The sequence below is a fragment of the Gavia stellata genome, chromosome 21 (assembly GCF_030936135.1).
Source record: "Gavia stellata isolate bGavSte3 chromosome 21, bGavSte3.hap2, whole genome shotgun sequence".
Taxonomy (NCBI): domain Eukaryota; kingdom Metazoa; phylum Chordata; class Aves; order Gaviiformes; family Gaviidae; genus Gavia; species Gavia stellata.
In genome coordinates this window covers 9,350,395-9,375,846 of record NC_082614.1, presented here as the reverse complement: position 1 = coordinate 9,375,846, position 25,452 = coordinate 9,350,395, and the positions used below count along the sequence as shown (strand labels likewise).

The following is a 25,452-nucleotide window of genomic DNA, read 5'->3' as shown; positions in this document are numbered from 1 at the left end:
CACTGCTACTGGGGAGACAGCATGGAGTCCAGCTCATGGGGAGTCTCTGCTTAGATGCCATGTCCTGCAAAAGACTTTGGTACTGTCTTCCCAAAGCCTGGGAGGGTCATCAACCCCTATGCACAACAGAGCGGAAGGCAGAGTATTACTGTACTGCAACCTGGGCAGTCTCATTGTCCTACCTTGTACTCAAGCAAAAGCAGTCTGAGAACCTTCTTGATGATCAGATGGCCTCAAAAACTGGTTGGAAAGTTTCTCAATAGTTTTTTATTATTGTTGGGAAACATGGTCACAGTGTTAGTCTGTTCCTCAGTCAGTCTTCTCATTGGAGCAATTTAATATTGTATAACTAATATTCAAAGATCTAATGGTGACCTGGGATTTTGGAGGTTTGAGCCCACATTTCAATTAATATTTCATTATTTATGCAAAGCGAGCAGACCTCCAGCAGAGGCTGGGAGAAGACCTACAGTACCTTCGTAAACAGGGTCAAGTCACAACTACAGGTCTCAGAGACAACTACGGAGGTACAGTACAAATAAAGAGCGCTGGGTGTAAAGCCAGAGGCTGGCTGGCCGTACTTGTGATTCACAGGGAGTTTCCTTTCCCAGCCCAAGGAGCAGCTGATTTTTCCCCTCCTTTCAGGGCTTTACACAATTCCAGTCTGAGCCCTTTACAGCCAAATAGAAAACACTTCCCAAAATGCAGTGATAAGCCTTTAGCATACACAGGGATACACAAATAAGCACAACTGCCCCAGAGGCAGCAGTATGAGCAAATTTAGGTTGTCAACTGATACCCCAAACGAGCTGAGTCAGAATTGCAACACGAAACACTGCGCAGTGGCTGGTCAGAGCCCAGCTCTCCGCAGAGGAAGCAGCACAGGGACTTACTCAGTCCACACCAGTTCCTTCTGCTCGTGGGCAAGATGGAAAGTCAGCTCAACTTGGGTACATCTCTATGAAGCTGTATCATCAATTGATCGTACAGATAACGTGTGCGCAAAGGCACCGGTCTTATTTTAGGGGATTCACAGCCCGAGGAAAACGTCCAGCCTGCGTAACTTGGCAAAGCTGGTTGAGATCTGTATAAAGTCCCAGAGCACGTGTACACACATGCCCCCTTTGCACTGTTCAAAATCCACATCTGGACATCGATTTGGGATCTAATTAAAGCACTTCAGTTGGTTTCATCTCTTACTCAATTTCCCTCCAATAAACAATCACAATCTGTTGCCCAGAGGTAATTCTGTGTGCTCTATTTTCTGTCCCTGTTTTTCCTTCTCCCTGCTTCAGCTTACATCATATGTGCAATCAGAGTGGCCAAAATGTTTTTTTTGGAATTTTAGCATGGTTTTTCAGATGTATTGAGAGTGGGTGCAAAAAAAAAGTGGAAAAATTTCCTAATAAAAAAGAAGCCTAACTGAAATCAAAATATTGTGCCTGTACTGTGATTGTGAAACACTGTCAGCTGAAAAAAAGAAAAGCTTAATTTTAACTAATGCTTCGCTTTACTGTGACCTGACATTAATCTGAAAGTATTGGTAGTAATAGAAAATTCATTATTTTAAAACGAAATTTTTCATGGGAAACAAAATGTTTCATTGGTCTAAACATTTTGTTTAAACTATCATTTCACAGACGATGTTCAGCCTGACACAAAGTATTTTTAGGTGGTTTTTTTCCAGTTGCCATTTTCTGCTCATCAGATATTCTGATTCCTGAAAAGCTCTGGATCTGTTCCAGTACAAATATTCCTTGCAAAGGGGCCCGTTACGTTGCACTCTGGTTAACCTGGGAAGAATCCTAAGGGTCTGTTTTAATTTGGAGATTCTTGTGTCATTTTCCTAAGCTGTGCAAAGAACACCCAGTGTCCCCAGAGGATTTGAAAAGTGGGTCATGAGGAAGAGCAAGCTGCAGAGGTGGAGAAAATCAAATAATACCAGGTCTACCCCTCTCCAATCCACTGATCCAAAAGCTGATGCTCTTTGAAAGCCATCTGCCTTCCTGCCCTGCTCCTGCAGGGACGTCCAACACAGACGGGCAGAGGAGCTGCCCGCTCCGACAGCCTCGGGCAGGGGCCGTTGTACCAGACCACTGATCCTCCTCTGACGACGGAGAACTTGCAAACACATATATGACTTGGCTCGAGAGAGCTGCTGATGGATGGCTTAAATATCACAGCGAGTCCACAGAGCTCCACCGCCAAAAGAAAGGGTCAAAATTAAAGGTGAGCTCCCTGCGTTCTCAAAAGGCTTGAGATCGCCGGCCACTGAAGGACAGAAAGGCTGTTTACTAGCTGCTGGCCTCATACTAGCTACTGTTATTAAACCCTTGAATGAACAAATCAGAGGTCTATTTACCAAGTCTGCCCCCCTGATAGCACTATTTGATCAATTCCAGAATCCTTTTTGATAGGTAATTAAAAAAGCTTTTCCTTAGGTATAGAGTGGAGTGAACCATTAATTACACTTCAGAGCCCTAGAGATGCAATTCCTTTGCTATTGTGAAATGTCTATAGCAAGCAAAGAAAATGCTCGCCTCTATAAAAGAACAGAATAAATGAAAGTAATTTCCTTGAGACCTAGATTCCGCTGCTTTTTATGGCTAAAGACTTGAGTTGCCTCAGCATTAATAAGTTTGTTCTTTAGGGCTGAATTTTCTCAATACAAACATCCATGACCATAACACAAAGAAGTATCTTCCTTGGCTGATAGAGCTAGCAGGCTGAATCCATATATTAGTATTATTGTTATCATTGAACTGCCACAATGCACTCAGCATCAAGTTGCACAAAAAAGATCAGTTAAATTAAAGATCCTCCACAAGTAGCGACAATTTCTTGTAAAAGCCAATTTAGCCCTTATGGAAGCACCGGGATCATATTAACTTTCCTCAAAAGTATGCATAATGCATCACAGCAAGTGGTTTTGACAAGTGCATGTGTGCGTACATGTGGACGTGTCCTGCATGTAGAGAAACCCCAGAAGTTATTTAAGTTGCAAAGTCAAGTGATAGAAAGTTAGAAAACGCCAGATTTACAGGTGTTCAACCTGTTTAATTCAACCCCTTGTGATCCAGCCTGTGCACCAGAAAGAACAGAGGAATTGATGTTATCCTGAGAGACGATGCTTACGCTTGAAAGCATCTGGTTAGTTGACACTTCCCAATTTTCCAGGATGCCACACTGTAAACCAAACAGCTTTTGTAAGTTTGGGGGCCTTTCCCCCTGCCTTTGAATGAAATTCCCTAAGATTTTGACTTTTTCTGCATTCTTCATCTTTGATAAAGTCAAAATCTACTGTCATATGCGGTTGTAGCACCTCTACCTTCATGCATGATTGGGAAGGATTGAGTTTGATCCTTTGTAACTGACTGTTACGCAGACTTACATTTTGTGCTACAGCTGGCAGCAGTGAAGGCTGTTGTTCCCCCAAAGGGCAGATGGATGGCTGCTGCCAGTCCTGAAGCCTAGTGTAGGAATTCAGTATGTCCCAGCTAAACATGTTCTCTTTCTCTACTCTCAGTACCCCTAACAAATTAAGCCACTTGAAGACAAATGACTACGCAGGGGTTTAGGTGGCTGACTCTGGGCACTTCTATTTGAAAGTGTGGGATTTCCATCAAAATCTCAGCTGTGTTGCTCCAGATCTATCTTTGACTATTCAGTCAAACAGTGGCCCTTTGACATTATGGTAAGAAAGGCATGCACACAGCCCCGGCAGATTTCACAGCATTCCCATGGATAGAATTCAAGGCTATTCTACATCTACACATGTTGGTAGAGATAACTGATACAAATACACGTGCTTATGCTTTCCCGCACATATACATAAGGGTCATTAGCCAACACTGGATTTGTCTCCACTAAGTAGTCAGGCTCATGTGATCACAACCCTCATTTTGAATATGGAAGAACATAAATGGAAATTAATCCAATAACATTTCAGATTAAACAACACTTTTCCCAAAGAACCACAGAGCAAGTTGCAGCTTAGCTGTGTGCTTCCAAGGGAAAAATAACCTGCTCCTTACAAGAGAAGCTTCTCTTTCTTCCATTGCACAGAGGAGATAGGGTATATTAGTGAGGGCTAGAAAGTACTGCTAATACTTTACTGCTGGGAAGAGGGATCAGGACATTAAACATCCTGAGCTCTCTGCAACATATTTTCCACGGTGGTATAGCCCTTGAAAAAATTCAGTGCACCGGGGAGCAAAGATGGGGCTGCAGCAGGGACATGCAGAGACCTGTGCTGCTTTACTTGCCCCTTCTTCTTGTGGCTTGCCCTTAACTTGATAACTGTTTTTCAAGCTTGATATGTGCCTTTATGATGAAAACAATTCCATCAGAAGCATTATGAATTCCCTTGTAACAAAAATAATCCTGCAAAATTCTTTTGGCATTAATGTAGATTTCATATGCACTAAAAAATTTACTCTAGAACTTAGATAGTTAATAACAGTCAGTACTAACCTGACAACTATTTTAGAGTTATTTTCATGTATTTTAACAGACAACAAGTTACCGACCACTTTCCACTGAGTACGTGAAGCAAAATTTCAGGTCAGTCTACCACAAGGATGATTAGCTGAACATTTCTAAACGCTCATCAATCACCCATAATAAATCCTGAGTATTCTGCTTGATGTTGAACTGAAACACATTTCATTCCCACTACTCTGTCCTTGCATCTTCTCAGAGCACTCAGCTGCGCTGCACTCAGCTGCTTCAAGGCAAAAAGTCACCGTTAAGACTTACATAATACGTTATGGAAAGATTATCAGCCCAACTTCAAAATCAGCCCATTTGATTTAGGTGAAATCCAACAAGAAATGAAAATAGTCTTCAAGGTCACACTGCTTAAGCTTACAAACTGTTGGGGAGGCTTTGCATTGTTTTATAAAACAAAATTGCAACTTCTCTGTATTATATGTCTCTTGAAACTAAACATAGCTTGAAATATCAATTCACAGTATGTTTTTGAACTGTTTCCTCAGGGTTGTCTGCTTTCTACATAGAGACAGGGCAAGCATTCAAGCTGTGGGAGGTGCAATAACAGAGAAGAAAAAGCTGAGACATATTTATTACACCATGTTAGGATCAAACTATAATTTTGTAATTATTGCATGAATTGTAATTGCAAGCAAGCTATTTACTGTCCTTGCTTCGATTTGACACACAAACACAACATGCACAAAATCTGCTGTTGTCTCCTATATTGACTTAGCAATTCCCATCTTAAAGACAAGGCTTTTGAGTTAAAAGGAGTATCTGCACTGGCAGCAGCAGGTAGGAAAGCAGAACACAATGCAAGTATATAGGAAAAGCATCTTGAGAGTAGGACTACCCACGCAGGCTTGCAGAATTTACTGCAGTGGAAGGACATGGAGGTGACTCCAATTTAGGAGCCTTCATGGTCACGCTGTCTGACTGTACACCTCTTTAGTGTAACATTTTTTTTTAATTTGCTGTGTGAGGATGAAAATACCTCCTGAAAAGCAATTAAACTGCTGAATGTTTACTGTAGCTATGCTAGTAGGTGAAACAAAAGGCTTATTCTACCAGAATAAAATACTGGACAACAATAAGGGGGGAGTTCAAAGATAAAATGAATTGAAAGGTAATATTTCTGATCAAATTTCTTTCAAAAGAAGGCTAAGCCTTGAGTATTACAAGTCCCACGTGTGCATAGCGAAATCATGTTTACTTTCATAAACTGTGTCTATGCAATGCAGACTTGAGTATAAATTTTCCTCGTTCGTATCTTTAATACCTACTGGTGTGTGCAAATATGTAGATCTGAACATTTTAAATGAAAGCCAGAATAGGGAGAAAGCATGGTTTAATACTTTGGGAATGTGAATCCAGATAAGTGTTTTTATTCATAGACTGGCCATGGACTTTGTACATGGCCTTGGACATTAATGCTACCTTGCTTCTCAATTTAAAAATTAAAAGTCCTCCCATTCTAAAAATGAAAAATTCTGGGAATGACATGAATATAAATCACAAGCAGATCGAGAAGGGCTCAGCGATTAGAGCTATTATAAAGAGATGCAGAGATGAGACCATTGGGCAAGCCAGCATACAAAGTTGGATGAAACAAGAGTGTTTTTCCCAAAGCCTGTTTTAAAGATCCAGAGGTTTAGTTCTCTCCAATATATGATTAGAGCAGAGTGTCTAAACCAAACAGAAAGTCAAGCTCGGCTTTGCCTTATGGTTATGGTGCACAGCTATCACCTGTTAGGTAAGCAGATGTGGTACTACATGGTGGGTAAGAAAAGGTTGATAGGGTAAGGAGTGAAAACTGCCTCTCAGCATTAGAGTGAGAGCTCCCAAGAGAGACTGTATATCAATAGCTGCATTTAAAGGGGTCAGAGACAAAAACTGCTGTTCATGAGGACAGCAGAAATTTCTAATAGAAAATGGCAACCAAATGGCAGCCAAAGCTCCTTTGATACAAGTGGATAAAACTCTTCATATAATAAAAGCTTCTACCTTCTCCAAACTTTCACTCATTTTTCATAGCAAATTCAATCTGAAGGTTTTTCCTGTGACTCCTAAGTATCTATAGACAAGTGTTTCAATTCGAGCATCTAGACCTAACTAGAACTGCATTAAAAGTGTCAAAACACCACAAGGAAGGCTGTTCTCCCAGTAACTCAGACAGTTAATCATGCTGCGTGGTCTTATGAGATTCCCAAAATGAGCACGGCAAAAAGCTTATCTGACTGACTCATCGAAGCTTCCAAGTAAAACTGTGGAAGAGTATAATCTGAACTGAAACATCCCTGCATTGCGAATACTCCCATTCTTCTGACAGCTGCTGAGCTAGGTTCAAACTCTGCAACCTTCGCTTTTGTATCTCCTAGTAGCACGTTCTCATTTATTATCCACCTGACCGCAGCAGCTAATAACAGGCCAGGTCAAACCTCACTGACTTTCATTTGAAAAACTTCACACTGATTTTAAGGGTCTTTGGACCAGATCTGATGCACACCTCAAACATTTGCATAACTACAGACTAGTTTTACCCCAGAATAATTCCATGATGGATTTTTATGATACCTCGAGAGAGATGGAGAGATGACACCATTGGACAAGTCGGTATACTTGCACCAAATATGGTATTCAAAGCAGTAGATTTTTTTCTCTTTGCCACGTCTTTTACTTAGGTTTTTTTTTGCCTGGCAAGTGTCTGAGAAAACAAATGCTAAGGCAATACTTCTGAGATTAGATTAATATGTAACACAGCTAATGAAATTTGTAGTTAAGCTGAAGTTTTGTTTTGCTGGATTTTGGTTTTGGCAGCTTGAACTGCCTAAAATCCTAATTCAATTGCAATCTACTCACAGAACACAGCTGTTTTGCTTGGCTAAACTTTTCTCGTCACTTAATAAGATATTTTTTTATTTAACTTTCAGTTCTGCCTAGGAGCCCCAGTGGGTCTTTTAAAACAGAAGATTATTACTAGAAATTAATTAAGTATTCTTTTCAATTCTGTCTCCTGAGAGTAACTAGGCATTGCTGCTGATCTCCTCTGCATTAAGACATTACTGATTGTCATTTGTAGGATGACAGTGTGGATGTCTCATCTGGAAGATACATAACTCCATAAATGTGAAAGATTTGAAAGACATTTAACACAAAATCTAATAAATCAGTACGAATACTAAACATATAATTGCAATGTCAAACATAGCACAGGCATGTGAAGACTATAACACCATAATAAACACACATTCCAAAGACAAAAAAATTCTTATTGCAATTATAGGACCCCAGTGGATTACACTTAGTCCACATTTCAGCACACTGTAAACCCCGACTAAACAATTCCAAGAACATCAAAAGCAATTAAAGACAGTTGATTTGATGGGGGGTTTTTTTTAGCAACCAGCGTCTACAAAGTGTTTGTTGTCACTGCCCCACCTTCCATTGCACATCACTACAAAAAACACAGACCAAGGCTCCCACCTCTGACGGTGGGCTCAGCTGGCACTACCGGGCTTTTTCTAAGTGAACCAAGGCCAATAAGCACCAATATCCTGATGTAGTTTTTAGGCTGAGGCCTTGAATGTGCATACTAATGCATTACTCACAGAATTAGCTATGCATTTAACATGGCACTTCACGCTTGAGATGGCAGTCGATCTTTTTAATTTTCCCTAAGCTCAGGGGTATATGTATGACTAACTGCTGTCATACTCTAACCAGGAAGGGATGTGAAGAGAATAATGCCACCATGGGTCAACAGAACAACAATCAATCACTTAGTCTTAATAATAATGTGGAATTCAACTTACTTTTTTGGTCTGTAGTCGGGGATGGACCTGTCCAGTGATATCCTGTCACTGAGCTGGGCATTGTAACCATATTCTTCATACTTAGTCTCTGACTCATGGCTATCGTCTCTCAGGGTAGCAGCCATTCCCCCCTGGCCCAAGCCTCCTGGCCCTTCAACTAATCCCATGGGCTTTGCCAGACCTAAATAAAAAAGACAAAAAAAATCACATTATTAATATAAAGGAAATGGATCTAACCTCTTCTGTGACCACAGAATGTTCTTACATAAACAAGATCTGAAACCCCATGAAATTCAGCTCTGAAACCCTCATGGCTCTGTGGAAATTATCCTTAACTTTTCAAACCAGAGTCCATACCAACACATCTCGTAGTATCAGTGCATGATTATTAATCAGCAAACTATAAAGAGTCAGTTAGCAGCTTTCACAATTTCTCCTTTTTCCTGTATAAATACCTGGAAACAGGCATCTTGTTTCCAAACATTCCAAAATGCTGAATTATTCTTAAGATAATTAAGATAAGTTTTCCTCATAAGAACTGGAGGCCAGGCCCTTTCCCATTATAGCCCATTATAACTCCATGCATTTTAAGGGAGATAAGTTGAATTTCTACCACATGTAGAACTGCCAGTTTAACTCCATATTAATGTCAGTTCTGGAATAAGTGTTGGAGCTGAAGCATCTTCTCTGTGGCTCTAAGACCATCTGCAGTTCTTGAATAGTTTGGTTCCCATGCTGGGAATACTGCTATGCGACTGGTCACCAGCTGCTGCTGGGTGGGAAATACAGCGTAAATCTGATTTCACTGTGTGAGTCAATAGATGGGTCACTTACACTTAACTGCACACCTTACCCAGTCTGTTCCCACAAAGATGTGCTGAAACTGTTAGGGAGCTGACACCATCTCTGTCCTTCAGATCTCTGATGAACGCAATATGTGTATTATGTAAGACGCTCAGCTCTATACAGCTTATAGGATCAGAAACTTTGGACACACCGGAGCTAAAACAACTAGGCCCACTTGGTTTGTGCTGCTATATTAGCCAGTCAACAATGCATTTATAGGTTTCCTTCATTGGTATATTACTGGTCAACTCAAACATTCATGTAAAACAAAACTAAACTGACATAAAAAATGCCCATATGATCACATCGCCAAGAACCTTTTCCATGGCAACAGACAATTAACTTGGTGCTGAATTCTCATAAATAAGCTCCTCAAATACCCTGTGTTTAACGTCAAAGCTTTTCTTTCCAAAAGGCTCACTATCAACAAGTCATTATAAGTGAAAAATGTATTTATAATAGTCTTGGGCATACCATACAGAAATGTGCAAATACCCTCCAAATCATTTACAACGCAGAGCAAAACAATCAGAGTTTGACCTGCTCAACATTTTTCAAATTAAGAATTTCAAATAAATGATTAAAGAGAAAGACAGAAAGAAACTGTCAACATTTGCTAGTAACAGACATGCAAGGCAGTACAAAGCTGGGACTGGCTTCTCCGTGTCACAACAGTTTAGTCCCTTATGAGGGAATTTCTCTTGCACCTCATTGCTAACACTGTCCTCACTTGTTATAGCTCCATCATCATCTCTGCTTAATTACAGGACAGAACAGAGAGACAGTGGTTCATTAGCGGTCTGAAAGAGTAAAGTTAGCAATTTCTACTGTAGGTGCTTATGAGAAAATCCTGTGCTGAGGTTAAGTGCAACACTACAAATAGTCTGTCTGAACATAAAAGGACTAAGTACCTGCAGTACTCGGGAATTTTGGTACTGAATTTCAGACATCGCCTACAAAAATAGGCAAGCCAAGATTGCCAAGCTTTTGAAAAATTCGGACAGCTCCGAGCATTCAAACCTAACGAGTTGTTGAAAAGAAGGGAAAACAAGAGGCTCGTGCAGCCATGGTGTCATTACAGGTGTGTGGGGGAGGTGAGCTCCAGGTCTCACTCACAAGGGAGATTGAGCAGAGGCACGAGCAGAAACCCCACCGGCCACACACCCGTGAGGGGAAAGTAGAAAGATGAAGCTTCAAAACAGCACCTTTTTCTAGGGTATTGTATTACTGGGACACAGAGAGAAATGACCAAAGCACCAAGCTACGGGCATTGATATTGATGCTTAATCAATAATGAACTTCTTCAAAGCTGTAAGTAAAACAAAATGCTAGGAAAAATGAAAGGTATGCTCAAGGCAAGGGAACATGGTATCAGTAGATCACTCTCTTCTTCAGTCAGTTACACTGCCAGACTAGGATCTTGGACCACCTTTGATGACTTATCCCCCAACATTTGGTAATGCAAAACAGAGCCCTCCCGCTGTTTGATGACTACTCTTCCTTCCAGGCCAGCTATGCTGTCTTCCTCTTCCAAACACATTTTCCTCTGGTAAGGTATGGAACTAACCCAGAAGACAAATAGGGAAGTGCTCTTGTCCTGTCTCAAAATGTGCAAGCAGAATGCAAGAAATGAGTTTAGCTGGACTGAGTTGAGCCCCAGCAGGATGGCAGAGTGCCTACTTCTGCTCATCACCTTTCTGATTTAAAAAAAAAAAAAAAAAAGAAAAAAAAATCACAAGGAGTTACCAGCACAAGCCACTAAATCCTACAGAATTTGGGCTTAATGCATCAACTGTAAAAAAGTAAGCCTAAGGTTTCCAAAGATTATTATAATTATTTCAAATACCTATATAGTTTTCATTCATGTCTCTCATTATTCTTTAATTCATGAAACTGTCTTCAGGTATGTGCAGAGGCATTTAGAAAGTTTTTGCATGCTTGTCGCAGCCATGCTCCTCCTCTGTGCAGAAGCAGGGAGGGTAAGAGTCTTTCTTGTGATCTTAGGCTGGCCACATGAATCCCTGTCTAAATGCATTTTCGGGTAAATGGAAAATAGAGTTGTATCTCTGCTGTCCAAACTTCTGGCCAATAGGACCTAGCTCACGAGTCAAAATTTCCTGCTGACTTACACTGGTAGCAATTCACTCAGAGACAAATCCAAACCATAGCACTGTGTTGAATTGCTCCTTAGTAAGAGACACAACTGAGCGTGCTGAGTCTGGATAGGACTTATGACACTGATTGCCATTCTCTAGTGCAGTCCTGACTGGTTCTATCTTAATTATTACAAATATTATGATGCCTACAGTTTGCTATTAATGTACAAACACACCAAGAGTTCCTACTCTGAATGACTAACATTAGTCCAACATGATCTCTTGAAAAACGGTATTCTTGTCCTTAAAAACTGAACAAATTTAGTTTATTCGTCACAGACCACTCTTCTATGTAGAAATGTACCTTAAGAACTAACTTCCACTAAAACTGGTTCAAAAATATCTGAGAACCTTCCATTCTTGCTTGCAGCAATCATCATAAAGTAACTGGGTTAGCAACAGCCATCAACCTGCAGCTGGTATTATACTTCTGCATTCTGCAGGGACAGGGAGAAACTAGCACAAGGGAGGCTCACAATTAGGAACCGATATAATCATGTCTCCAACTGGGTCATGCAAAGGAGGGAGCTGTAAGCAAAAAATGTGATAGCATGATATTTGGGATATTTAAGAAGGACTATCTGAATTTTCTAATGAAACAATTTTCTGTAAGAAAAGTGGAGAACAAGACAGTCATAGTTTCTGTTGGAACACAACTAAAACTCCAAGATTTGTGTTGCAGTTAGTGATTTCAAACAGTAGAAATTATTTTACTTTATTAAGTGAAGCTCTTCCATACACACTAAATATTTCTGAAAATATTCTAGGGAGCTTCATTTTGAAGGAAATTGTAACATTTGTCTCTTTTGTTCCAATTTAGAATGAGAGGCTATTTGGCACTTCGACTAGCTTTAGTATTCAATATTACTTCCTTTGGAAAAATTAGAACAGAAGGGCCTAACGTTGCCATCCCTGGCCTGACAACTAGTCCTTGCTCAAGTAATTACAGAAATCACATATCTGAGACACTAAATCTCTCCCTTCCCAAAAGGAAAACCACAGCAGCCCAACCTTCCTGCATGATGCAGTCTTAGACTTAAAAGACACTAATAGCAACCACTGATGCTCATGCCTCTGCTTTACTTGCCCAATATACGGCATCTTAAAGGGGGGCTCAGTTTCAGAGAAAAGTCAGCAGCTCCCTAAAAAAAAAAGCACAAGCAGGCCTTATTAAAATGGAGTCAAATTAAGCACTTTAGAAGTTAAAGAATCGAGAAAACTAGACACTTCATAAAGCCCATGTCCTTGAAAGACTGCAATGTGGAAATGTATTTGCTGATCATTGGAATCATCTGAGCTGGGTTCTGATGTTACATCAAAGCATATTGAAGACGACTTCATTAAAGTGAACTGACCTGCTTGATAAAAGGCACTCCAAGATGTGGCATGCTCATTTGACTTTAAGCAACAATTTAATTCCAGTAGTTGAAAACTTTATTCTTTATACTACATGCTCTTGCAGTTTACAGAACAAAGCACTTGCCTCTTTATGGCACAAGTAACAGGGGAATGAAACTGTCAGCCCACAGGAAGCATCAAGCACTTTGTTTGCTATTTTTCTTATGAGAGAATTAGTTAGATAGCCTTCCAAACCATGCATAATGACAATTATTTCATATACCTTTTCTCTAAATCTGATATTCTAGCTCTTCATGCTGATAATCTGATCTTGTTCTAGGAGAAAGTCATCATATGTCTGACTTTCTCTCAGAACTTATTGCTGTGAGGTTTTTTCCCCATTCATTACCCAAATTGTAGTCTAGTCTGACTGACAGTTCTAGCAATGCAGTAATATTGACCAATATATAGCAGCAATTAAATAAATGATATAACATTGCTTCATTGTGCAAGAAAAGCCTTAAAGTATTTCTAGAAGTTCAGGAACAATGAATATAATATATTTTATATATATGTTCGTGTGTGCATTAAATTCAGCAATTACAGGCAATGTTCTTCAATGCTCGGTTGGTTAGCTAGACACAACATAACTATGTCTCACATAAGAAAACACTTGCATAGCAGTTTTCATCTCAGAGGATTACCTGTTGCTTCAGCAAATGTCTCCTGAACAGAGTGCTTTGCCCCATGACTACCTAAGTCAAGATCATAACTCACTAACCCCCAGATCCACAGTTGTCTGCATTGATCAGCCTTTTGTGAAAAAACAGAAAAGGGGCACCAGTTCAGCAGCAGCATCTCAAAAAAAAAGGTTAGTGTTAAGAGATGGGATCGGGAGGCAGGAGATGGAAGACAGCGTCCTCCAGTTTGGCTGAGGCAGAGGCTGCCGGTGAACAAGACACACCTTCCAGCACATCCTCGGGGCCCTCAACCAAGGGGTGCCCCCCAGTCTGGGACCACTGAGCAGAGTCATCTCCTCAGAGGTCTTCCAGCATGCTGAACGTGGGAACAACACCTGGGAGGGCATGGAGGAAAAGAATACTCTACAGCAGTGCTCCCACAGGATGCGTAGGTGGGCTGCCAAGGACGGGGAGTCAGCAAGAACAAGTTATTTGTGCCCTATGTCTTGGGTGTTTTCTGCTCAGCGAAAACCCAGGGACAGCCCATAGGAGAATTCATTCCCGTGGGTCTTGCCTACCGGAACAACAGGGAAAGGGATACGTTTCTGGAAATACTGCTGCTCGACAGAGAGACAATTGCTATTGATTTTATATGCTGGGTGTTCAGGTCCTACAGTGATGAGGAGCAGTATAAAACCTAAAAAAGACAGACGGAGAAGTGCTTCGGGTTCAACTTCCAGCATATATCTGGGATCTAACCAAGGCAGATCAGATGAGAGAGCTTTTCCATTTTCTTCTTTTAAAGCTTGCTGCAGACTTCCAGATCCTTATCTTATATTTTAATTGCCTACCTATGGCTCTAACTAGCACCCATTTCACCCTTTTTTCCATGGCTTTTGAAGCCGTTGTGGGCAGGGTACAGCAGCATTGCTGATAGTGTAACCCTGTGGCTCATGTCAGAGCAAAGGGTTGAAATCACGCTGCCAGCTCTGAAATGGTGATGGGCAGCGAGGGAACAACAGTGGCAATGCCCAGTGAGCTGCTATTTTTAAAGCTGTATTTTCTTTAAATTTTTAGACTAATAAGATCTACAGACCATACGCTGGGATCAGTCATACCCAGTTCAACAATGCAGATGACAATGAGGTCACAAATAATTAGTGTCTGTCACTCATTTCAAATTTATTGCTCTCACTGCAGAGATTTCTGTGTAAGAAAGAAATTTCTGGGAGAATGGAGGGCAGAATGAACCAGTCTTACTTTCTTAACCAGATTAATTACTCCACAGGATGCATAATTTTCTAGGAAAAAAGAGACCTCCTATTTTTCACCATAAACCCTGTCACAATGGAAAAATTACTGAAGAGATTTATGTGAGAAACTACGGCAAAAGCAAGATCAAACTACATCTGTGATTATTTTAGTCTTTTTTATTATTATTTGCAACACAATTACAGGCAGCTGTAAATCAGGTTCAGCCAAGGTTCTTATACGTAATTAACCTTTTGCCAATTCAAAATAAAAATAAGCAATTGAGAATAATTATACACCCACATTCACAATAGCACAGGTCTGTTCTTAGCCTTTTCCTGGCCATCCTGCCACTTCTGGCAAGGCCACCTCCCCTTCAGCAGCTGTGGCTCTGCTCCCACATCTCATCCCTCTTTCATCAAAAGTCTGCCCAGGTGGTACCAGGGATGCTGGGCACAATCACAAGGCCAGCTCCATCACCAATGCCACCAGATTTGGTAAACACTGACAAAACTGATGCAAAATCTCTGAAACGCCCTTGCTGACCTGTCTCAGTCTTAAGTTGAGAAGGGCTCCAAGGCCAAAATTCTGAGCTTTATCTACACTTAGACCATAGCTAGTTCTACACAAAACCACACTTTTGGAAGCAGATATTAAATTAGTTGAATCTAATGAATCAGCCTTAATGCTTCCATCTTGAATTACCGCATTGTGCTAATTTTGCAATCTTCTGTTGCAACTAGAAGCTTCAGATGAAGGTAACAGCCTCACTGACTGTCATATCTATAAGCATGGAAGAAAAAATTGGCCTTCCTCCTTCAAGCGTTAACAGTGCATGTTAGAGCAAAGCAGATGCACGAGAAAAGCGGCTGGTTGGAGGAGGAGGAAGAAAGAGCAATATGAGCGAGCTGTTCAACACTAAGCAAGAGGTCTCAGCTCACCAGTTGTCTTGCTGTTTATAGCTCCATTTTAGTGATGGCTAAAAATAACTAAGAGGAACAAGTTTTCTAAAATACCATGTTCACATCAGAGAGTGGCTCAGTCGCATAAACAGCACCTTGCCTCTCATACACACCGGGCACAGCCCAGGGATGCTCTGATCGGCTGCTCAGTTCAGTACGTTGCCCAGACTGGGTGCTAGAGGAGACATCCTGGGGAAGCTAAGCAAGTCCCTTCAGGGCACAGTTGCTACAGCAGAGAGAAAAAGTGCCATGAGCTTTCTCTCAATTCCGAATTGAGCTGATGAGTCCCACCAGGCAGATGGTTTGACAAAGACGGGACATACAGAGGCTACAAAATGGCAGCAGTAACTACTTTTACAAGACATTTGGATAAAAAGCACCCAAGTTATTTACTACATTCCAAAAGAAGCAGATTTGGGGCTTGAGATTCAGTATCAGAAGAAGATCTCTTTTTCAGAAATAAACAAAACCCTTCTACCTTGGATACCTTAGCCATTGAGGTGCTCCAGGAAAATGTTTTTGCACTAGCTTGTATTGGTTCTTTGTCCTTTCATTGGGCTACTGAATACAAAGCAGCCCCCACCATACAGAAAGTTACAGTACTTGGAGCTCTTTTGCAACCCTCACTGAAGTCCCGCAGTGCCTCCCGAACACCAGCAAGGTTGGAATCCCCATGCCCCTTGAGGTTGGAAGGAGTCATCCTACTCACCTTTGGGCAGAAATGATCTGCTGAAAGGTTAAGGAACTCCCCAGGATTGCACAAGATATGGTGGTGGAGCCGGAAATGAAAAAAAAAAAAAAAAAATCAAAATCAAAAAAACCCAGTGACTGCCTGAGTTCTTGTCCTGTTGCGATTAATTTGGGAATTAAAAAGCAGCCTCCCTCAGTTTCTAACACAGGCATACTCTGGCAAAAGCTGAAGCATCTTCTATCCAGTGATTGCCTGTGATGTCAGCAGGGGCTAAAGGTGTGTGGTAGTATCGTATGGCATCACATGTAGAATGGTATTTCTCTCTTCTCCATCCTATGTTACCCCTGACTCTGTCAAAATGCTGAGCAAGTTTCACAGCCTGTGCTTTCTTTTTCCTCTCTCTCCCATGCTGTATGCTTCATTTTTGCCCATGGGTCCCACGCAGAACTTTGCCAAAACCAGGTATCTGCCTCTTTCATTGACTCCCATGAATACTGCACAAACTATGGTTAATGAAGAAATGACCAGAGCTAAAGAGTGGCTCTCTGCAATTATTGCCTTGGAGAAAATGAAAAAATTGTTTTGTCCCACAGGCATAAATTTGCTGAATGCATTAGCAGCTTGGTGCTCCAAAATTAAACATGGAAAAGTAAAAGCATTTTGCAGTTACAAGCACAAGGATCGACAATATCCAGAAAAAAATCTTATTTGAAACTATTTCATTATTTGACACTATTTCAGTCTCCTTTGCAAACAGGAGTATGCAGCATGAGGATTCAGTAGTGTCTTGGTTCATGATTCAATCTAAATGTTAAACAGAGCCTGCCCTTAATTTCTGCATATCCCAACTTCCTATATCCCAAATCAGTTTCTCCTGCCACCACCCTTCAGTAAGCCTACATAATACATAAGATTTGCTGCCCAGGGAACTGATCTGAATTTTGTCCATATCAAAGGTGCTTACTTTCTGAGCTAGAAGGAATGCTGTATGTGGATGAGATTTAGTTTTACATACAGAAACATTCAACAAATCATACTCCTCAGAGACACAGGCTCCAACTCTCTGCAAAGAGGAGGGCAACAAACAAAACCCCATCCAATTTAAATGACTCCAGCACTTCCATTTATCTGAAATCCAAAATACAGTCCTATTTTTATAGTTGTAATCAAGTTTGCTGCATCCTTGCTTGAAAGATTTATGTCCCCTAGTACCCAGTATCAGCCTCAAGTATCTCTGAAGATATACCAGGGAGAAGACAAACAGTATCCTGTGGCTGATGGCTTGAAAAGGAAAAAAGTACAATAACTTGTAAAGCTGAAGCACTTAATGTGCAACTTTTTGGCTCTAGAAACTAAGTGGTGCAGCATTTTTTTACCTGGACCTCACCTCCAGACCCTTCTCTCTGTTCAAGTGGAAGCCTGAGATAGTGTTTCTCAACCTTCATCCACAGATGACTGACAATCCTGTAAGACATTTATCTGTGAGAAGACTGCTGAATGGCGGTGAAGGGATGAAGTGATTTGGCAGCTCTGCCTGTAGGAAGGCTGTTCCTCTTCTGCCCACAGAAGCTAGTCAGGCAGAGAGAGTGCAGAATTAGGAGCCTTGGAAATTATGTAGATTAGGACAAACTCTCTGGCAAGAGGACTAATATCCAACCCCTTATGTGCTTTGCCCTATGTTTCTTCTTCTTTTTTAAAATGGGGTCATTTCCTGGTTGCAGAAAGCACTCTGAGGCACAGCCTATGAATATCTGTCAAGTGGTCAAAGTACATTACATGGAAAATGCCACAAAAATGCCCAGGGCTGCTACCAGCATCTGAGCTGGAAGCTGACCCTTATTCCATCCTACACACTCTGCCCCTACCATATTGGTGTATTAATCCTTAAACCCTTTATAGTAAGCCTTACCAAGGACAGAATTTGGCCAGAACAGCTGTTTTTCTTAGTGTTTTCATAACATGTAGTCTAGATTCAGGGCACCATTGTAGCAGATGATACATGAGCCCAGAAAGACAGTTTCTACCCCAAAGAGCTCGCTGTCAACATTGAAGACAAGAAACAGATACAGAAAGATAATCAAGGAAGAAGACAACAAGACAATATGGATCAGTAAGAGAGGCAGAGGTTGCAGTGCAACAGTGGCCTGTGGATTTCATTCTTGTCATAACAGCAACAAAACATGTTGTTTCATAGCCCACTGGAGAACCTTCTTTTCTACTCCATTGAACAGATTCTGTCCCAAAGTGCCCCATACACAGATGGCTGCTTGGGGATGAAAAGGAGAGGATAGCTATGGGAAAATAACCTAGGGCAGTATTTATAGTCTTCTCCAAAATAACATGATCAAGATGTTTCTCAGATTATTCCTTTTGTAGAAAAGCTTGTAATAAAAGCTCCCTACTCATTCAGGTTATTTTGAGATGATGAAAGATGGCAGTTCTGATATATGTAAGACAGGTTTCTTGCTGAGAAGGCTCAGCACAACTCCTCCTGTGTCTATAGAGGGAAGAAGTCCACATGGAGATCTCTGGTAAAGCTGTTCCATGCCAAACGCAAGATTCCTAGTGCATGACTTAAGACTTTGAGGAACAGGAGAGGATATCTGAGGAAATACAGAGAAAAATGCGTAACGGACGGCCAGATGTAGGAGACTAATGTAGTAGGAAAAACTGTGTTAATCATCTTGGCACAATGTGGACAACGACCAAGTCCATCAACACATACATTAGGCCTGTTCGGAAAAAAAGGAACATATGACCTTGCAGATCCATTTTCTCTCCCTGACCTACTATTCAAAGGTGTTTCACACATGCCACTGCTAGCTTCATCAGCCGTCTTACAGGACTAATTTTTTGTTCATTGGCTTAGCAGAAACAGTAGCATTGCGTAGACTACTCCCTCTCTAGACACAAAATTCATTAGTGCTTTTTAAGTGGAAGAAATACTGTGTTTTTATGTACAGATATCTAATATCAAAAGTAATTGCTTTTATAGAATACTCATTTGGAGCTGGTTTCCCCTTGAGATGAGAAAATGTATTCTAATTACAACAGATAATTCAGGAGGAGATAAACAGATTGACGACTGGAAGGACCAAGAAATAGGAGCTACACAGAGCACTGGAGATGAAGATAAAACCCCATTTGTGAGGTAGAACACTGATCCCATGCCTATAGATAATAAAGGAGATGCCAGAGTTTTGTCAGAGCCTTGATGTAAGCAAAATCAATTTCCTGAAGAGCAGGCATCCTTAAACAAGGGAGATCTATGTGATATACTTTTAAACTTAAATTTTGAGTAACAAAAACAGAGCCTACCCATATACACAATTCTAAATTATATACATGTGATTCTAATTTTTTTTTTAATTTTGATGATCAAAAAGATCATTCACAGAGAAAGATCAGTTGGTTTTTTTAAATAAATAACAGATGTCAAGATTCTTCCAGAAGTTTTAAAGTCCCAGCTGATTTGTGGCTTGTGCTGGTGAAACATATAAAACGGATTTTTCTCTTCAGGGCTTTGGAGGAAAGCCAGAAAACTACTCCTCTGGTGATGGCATAAATCTGGAGTTGGGAGAGGGGGACCTGAAACATTGCTATAACTGCCCAGCAGCCCACTGATATTAAAAGGAGACAGAATCTGAGTGCCATCAGTTTGGTATCTGGCCTCTGGCAGTAGCCAATACCTGAGGCTTCAGAGGAAACGAAACACAAATCATAAAGCACTTGGCCAATTAAACTCTGGACAGTCCCTGGAAGCAGAGTTCCCTTCTGAACCCCACAGGCAGGTAACTAAAGCCCTGAAGCATAACATTAGATTACCCTCATTATCTTAACTCAGACGGGTAGAAATAGGGCTTAAAACTACCCAGTGCCCTTTCAAAGCTCAGCCACTAACATTCAATTCAATGGCCTCCTGCAGCAATGAATCCTCTGGTACTGTCACAGTCAGAGTGTCACTGACTCACATGAAATGGGTCATCTGTATCAATATATTAGATTTTCTGTAATTTTTCCAGGGAAACGGAGGTGAGAACTCCTGGGGACAGTGATCATTAAAATGATAACAGAGCCATTCTAGAGAAAGGGAAAGAGAGTTCTCCTTGAAAAGCTCCAAGGTGCAAGAGCTAAAACTTTGGAGCTGTTTAATCAGATTCAGGAACAAGGTGCTCCAAGCCAAGTTAAAGGGCTTTCATTTCATAAATGAGGAAAAGATCTTTTGAAAAACAAGGAGTTTGCTTGTGTGAACCAGAGGTAGGGAAGGGAAGCGGCGGACCATTGCAGGAAGGAGTTCTGACCCAAGGTCTGACAGGACGAAGCCCACAGCTGAAAATGTGCTGTTGGATACAATGACCTTCTCTTGCACCTACAGAGCTGACTGCCCATCTCTAACCTTTAAAAATACCCTTTTGACTTCTGATGTAATTCTGGATGAGAAATCCCTGACTGGCCTATTCTCAAACCAGCTCAACTACAGCAGTAAATCCCACAGGGTTAGGTTCCATAAGGAAGAAATTATCTTTAAATACAAGGAATCTAAAAAAAGCATCTTTATCTAACTTCAGGTCCTATGCAGGCTTGTACTACTCCAGATTCCGTTGTGCTGATATTAAAGTCTAAACTAACCAAAGGCTGTACCACATCTGACATTGCCAAGTCTGCCAAATTTCTTCCTTTCAGCCCAGGTTTCAGTCAGGCACCCTTGGGACTCTGCTCTGTCTCAGAGGGATTGTGCCCAAGACTGAGCAAGACTCTTCTCTCCCTGCTCAAGGCTGTTTGTTGAGCTCTTGACAAGGGCCAGACAGCCCATCTCCTGCAGCATCATTTTGCAATCATGCTCCACATTATTTGCAGACATTCATATGCCTCCCTGCTCATTTACCTAAACAGTCTGCTATTAAATTAAACTAACATAATCACACAGGCAGCTTTCCCAGTGACAAAGTTGCATACAACACTTGCCATTTGTATGACTGAAAAGCTCCTGGTTGTTCAACCCATTTTACACAGCAGAGGATGACAGTATGAAACCCAGCCGCAGTAGCTGCTGGAACTCAAAATCACATCATGCTTGAAAGTAGGATCTCGATCTTCCACAGCTGTGAAATTAGTCACCAAGCCTACGTCTGGCAATGCAACTACAATAAAGAGACAAGGTAACACCTACAGACCTGCTGGCTATGTCCACTGTTCTCCCTTCCATGCTCCAAGAGTCACTGTCCGGTGTCTTTGGTGGCCACGAGAGAATCAAACGATCTGAAAAGGTCCCCAGTTTTGTCAGAGCAGTGCTGTTTCTCTGTCTGCTGCCTCTCAATCTTATCATCAGGCATTTCTCCTTAGGAATAGATGGCAGAAGAGATCAGCTGCCATTGAGGACATGAGATTCCGAATACTTCCATCAGATCTCTTCAAGGGCCCACACTTGAAAATCAGTTAATTTGGATATTGGTTTTGACAGGAGCCAGAGAGAGACTCGATTCCTTCGTTTTCCTTTCAGTACGATTCTGTCTTATAGGCTCTTCAAAGGTGACATACTTTTCTTTTGCATCATTACACAGCAATATTGATGCCTGGCTTCAAAACATACTCATTTTCCTGACAGACTGCCTATTTTACATCTGTAGATATGTGTATTTTTCTTGAACTGTGTTTGTGTGCTTTTTCAGGCACATCTTTGACACCTCTCAGCGAGTTTGGCTTGGAAATTTGGTTTGAGATAGAACTTGCATTTCTGCTTTTCCTCCTCTTTCCTCCCTTCCCTTTATTTTCATTTCTCATGTTAACATACACTACGGCTGTGCCTTGCTTGTCAATGCCAGGCTGCAGTGCCTCCTTCCATCAACCTCTTAATACCCATATGATTTAATTTTCTATCAGCAGGACAAATCAGTTCAAAACCAAACACAGGACACATTTGAAAGAGAAAAAATACAGCCCAGAACCCAGCATCTGAACCAAAATGCTTACGAATCAACAATTTATGGCAGTTTTGAGGCTAGAGCGGTTGAAGAAAGTTACTATGCAGAGAGTCCTAATTGGTGAGAGTCCTAATTGGCAGCCACATGGGCAGCAGATCTATTAGAGGATGCACCACAACTAAAGGTCTGATTCTGTCCTCCTCACAGAGGAGGAGTAGGAGTAGAAGTAGTCCACAGTGCTGAGAATCATTCTTGGTTTTGAAGTTCCTTGCTATTGTTTAAGGAAATGCTGAGCCTGGATTTGGTCTTGGCTCTAGAGAGAAAAGTGTTCCCTCTCGAAATTCATAAAAGAAAGCCTATTTAGAAATGAAAGACACAATGCTGCATGTGTAGCTTGTAACATACAATTAATCAGGGATTTATCAGGGAAAAATAAAAAGAATTAGGTACTATATTCTCTGGAGGAAGTAAATCAAAAGATGAGATAGTTTTGCAAAAGAAAGGAGAAATGAGGATAAATAGCAATTGCCAATAAATTTGAGAAAATAAAGATGTACTGTTAGGGAGAAAATATTGGCACAATATTTTATTTAAAAGCGGTAATAAAAACATTGCTTACTTTGATTTCTGCCCTTTCAGGTTTATTGTTGATATAAAGATAAATTGACTCAGATTTCCAGGAGCGGGAAAACTACGATCCACTGTTACAGGCACTTTAAAAACAGCACTGCTATAATACCTGATTCATTATTAACAAGATTGGCTTCACTGCATGTTGGTATTTTTACAAATTGACAGTGACCTACGGCTAGTTTAGGTCCTGACAAACCCACTGCAAGACAAAATGGGCCTTGTTTGACAAAGGTGGGGTGCATTTGGTAACAACATGCTACTTTGATCCACCTACAGAGCACATTTAAAGCTATGACACGCATACAGAATTCAGATCATGTATAAAAACAATAGCCGAGTTTTTGAAATTGTGGATCAGACTTCAATTTACCTTCCTAATGCCACTGACTGCAATCGTGCTTATCTGGTTTCCACTAAGGCAATGTAAAGAGAAATTCAAGTTTTCAGAGACTCAATTTTTCTTCAAGCTTTTCTTTACTTTATGCAGAAATTCTATAAAAGAATGAATGTTCCTGTCCCCTGATGTGTCTCAGGTTTGTACTTATGACTGCATTATGAGATGTTAAATTACACAGTAAAGAGAAAAATGAGGACAGTGATAGAAGGTGCCTTTATGCAGGAGAAGAAGATCCTTCAGTGAAGAGACAGGTATGAATCAGAATTTGAATTTCAGAAAACTGAGATCTGAGCTTACAGCTTGGACTCATCACTCCTCAAGGATACAAAGCAGACGTGCCATCCAGTTGCGCTTAAACTTCAGGTCAGACCCACACTTCCCATAAGCAGAAAGAGCTTTCCAGCACCAAATGGTCCCAGTGAAAGCCAATGCTGAGCCCCATGGGCCATGAAGGGTATCTGACGAGATGAGCAGCAGGGCATGCTTCACGCTGCCTAGCGAAGAAAGGCACAGGAACATTTCTCTGCTCCTCGCATCATTTAATTATTCAGTCACTACAGAAGGGCAATGAGAAAAGCTAGTGGGACCCAAGTCTGCCATTTTAGGAAGCTGAAAATAAGGGAGGCTCTCCTGCAGTACTGGTGTAGTGTCAGGGAAATTTCATGCTGCTATAGTTATTAACTGAAGTAAGCAGGAAAGCAGAGAAAAAATGCTTGCGTTAACTTATTGCCAATTAACAGAGCAAGCAGAGGAATTCAATGTCAAGATCTGAGTCTGGTTCCTTTAAAAGCTAAGAACTTGATTTTCATGTTTGTGTTTAAATGAGTAAAAATCCCATTTGTCACCAATACGATTTTTAGCCTGGTTTGCCAAGAAAAAACAGTTTGTGGGATCATGCTGTCTGCATTTGTCCATCAGTCTGCTTCTCTCTCTCATACCCTCCACTCACCTCTGCTCATTAGATTTTTGAGGACTGTGCCTAATTTCAGCCAAAGCTTGGTAGACAGTCAGAGGTCTCCAAAAATTACACTTCTGAAAGTGTCACAAAAGTCGACATCTGGGAAGAAAGTGGCATTAAAATGTTCCTACAGAGAGAAGAGGTTCAGTGAAAGATCAAATACGAGAGACCTATTGGAACTATTAGAAACCACCCAAGAATTCACCTCTGGGATACCAACCCACAAAAAAGTCAGCTTTCTTGCTTTTGCTGCTCAGGGAACTAAACACTTATTTTTAGGATTAATTGTGGTAACCACTGGATGTCTAGGTCTGTTGGATGTCTGGCTGCAATTTATATCATTGATTAACAACATCACGAGGTAGGACGCTACCCAGACTAGTCTAAACTCAGAGCTTCACAGTTAAATAGAGGACACAGATAAGGGGAGGGAAAGTAAAAGAGCAGAGAGATGAGCTGACACCACAGCTAAAGTGCAAAGGAAAGGCATACCTGGAAATGAAACCCAGGTCTCCTAAGCCCCGGTCTTGTATTTCAGCAGCTCTAAATACTTTCTCAAAAGCCAGAATGGAAGCTGCTCCTTTAGCCCCCAGTTCCTGTTTCTGTGAGCTTACACACGCTTCTCATCAGGTGTTAGTGACAATGATGAGAACCAGGTTAAGTGATAAAACAGCACGGTTTTTGGTCACATATTAGGGGATTCCTAATGAAATAATGAGGCATATCTGTGACCCCATTTAAAACCACTTTCCCTGTAAAGAGACCATGTTAATGAAAATTCATATGGAAATGCCTGACTCACTAAATTAGTCCTTCTTCCCTTAGGAAGAGAGAGACACAGACTTAGAGGAGAGGCACCATGACAGCAGGACACACCACTCCATGCAACTTTGCCTGTTTCCCCTAGCATTTATTAGAGAAATTAATCCTTCTGATTCTTTATAGTAGGGGTGCTTCTCCCTCCCTCCCTCCCTCCCTTTGAAAGGAATATAAAGCAAGGTATGATCCCAAATCCACACAGCCTCATCAGTAGAGTATCAAACAAAACCTTTTTGTTTGTTGGGGTTTTTTGGTTTTTGGTTTTTTTTTAAACAGGGAATTTGTCAGTTCAGTATCTGTCAAAATATTTTTGCAAATAATCAACCTCTAGTTTGACAACCATATGCTGAGACACTCATATCTAGCATAGAGAAGCCATAGGCATGCAATATCACCTGTCAAACAGATTAGAGGCATCTTCTTCCAGTTCAGGGACAAAACCAAAAGATCATATGCTGACTTTCTTTTTCTAAAATAAATTTCTGTCCAGAAAT

At 40.9% G+C, this 25,452-nt stretch overlaps 1 protein-coding gene across 1 annotated transcript in view; it reads right to left on the bottom strand.

Moving 5' to 3' along the window:
- The window catches only part of GALNT9 (polypeptide N-acetylgalactosaminyltransferase 9), a 151,840-nt gene that overhangs the window by 112,592 nt on the left and 13,796 nt on the right, over nt 1–25,452 (bottom strand). The window contains exon 2 of the mRNA XM_059827776.1: nt 8,307–8,487. Within this exon, the coding sequence (XP_059683759.1) occupies nt 8,307–8,487 (181 nt within the window). The remainder of the gene's footprint in view (nt 1–8,306; nt 8,488–25,452) is intronic.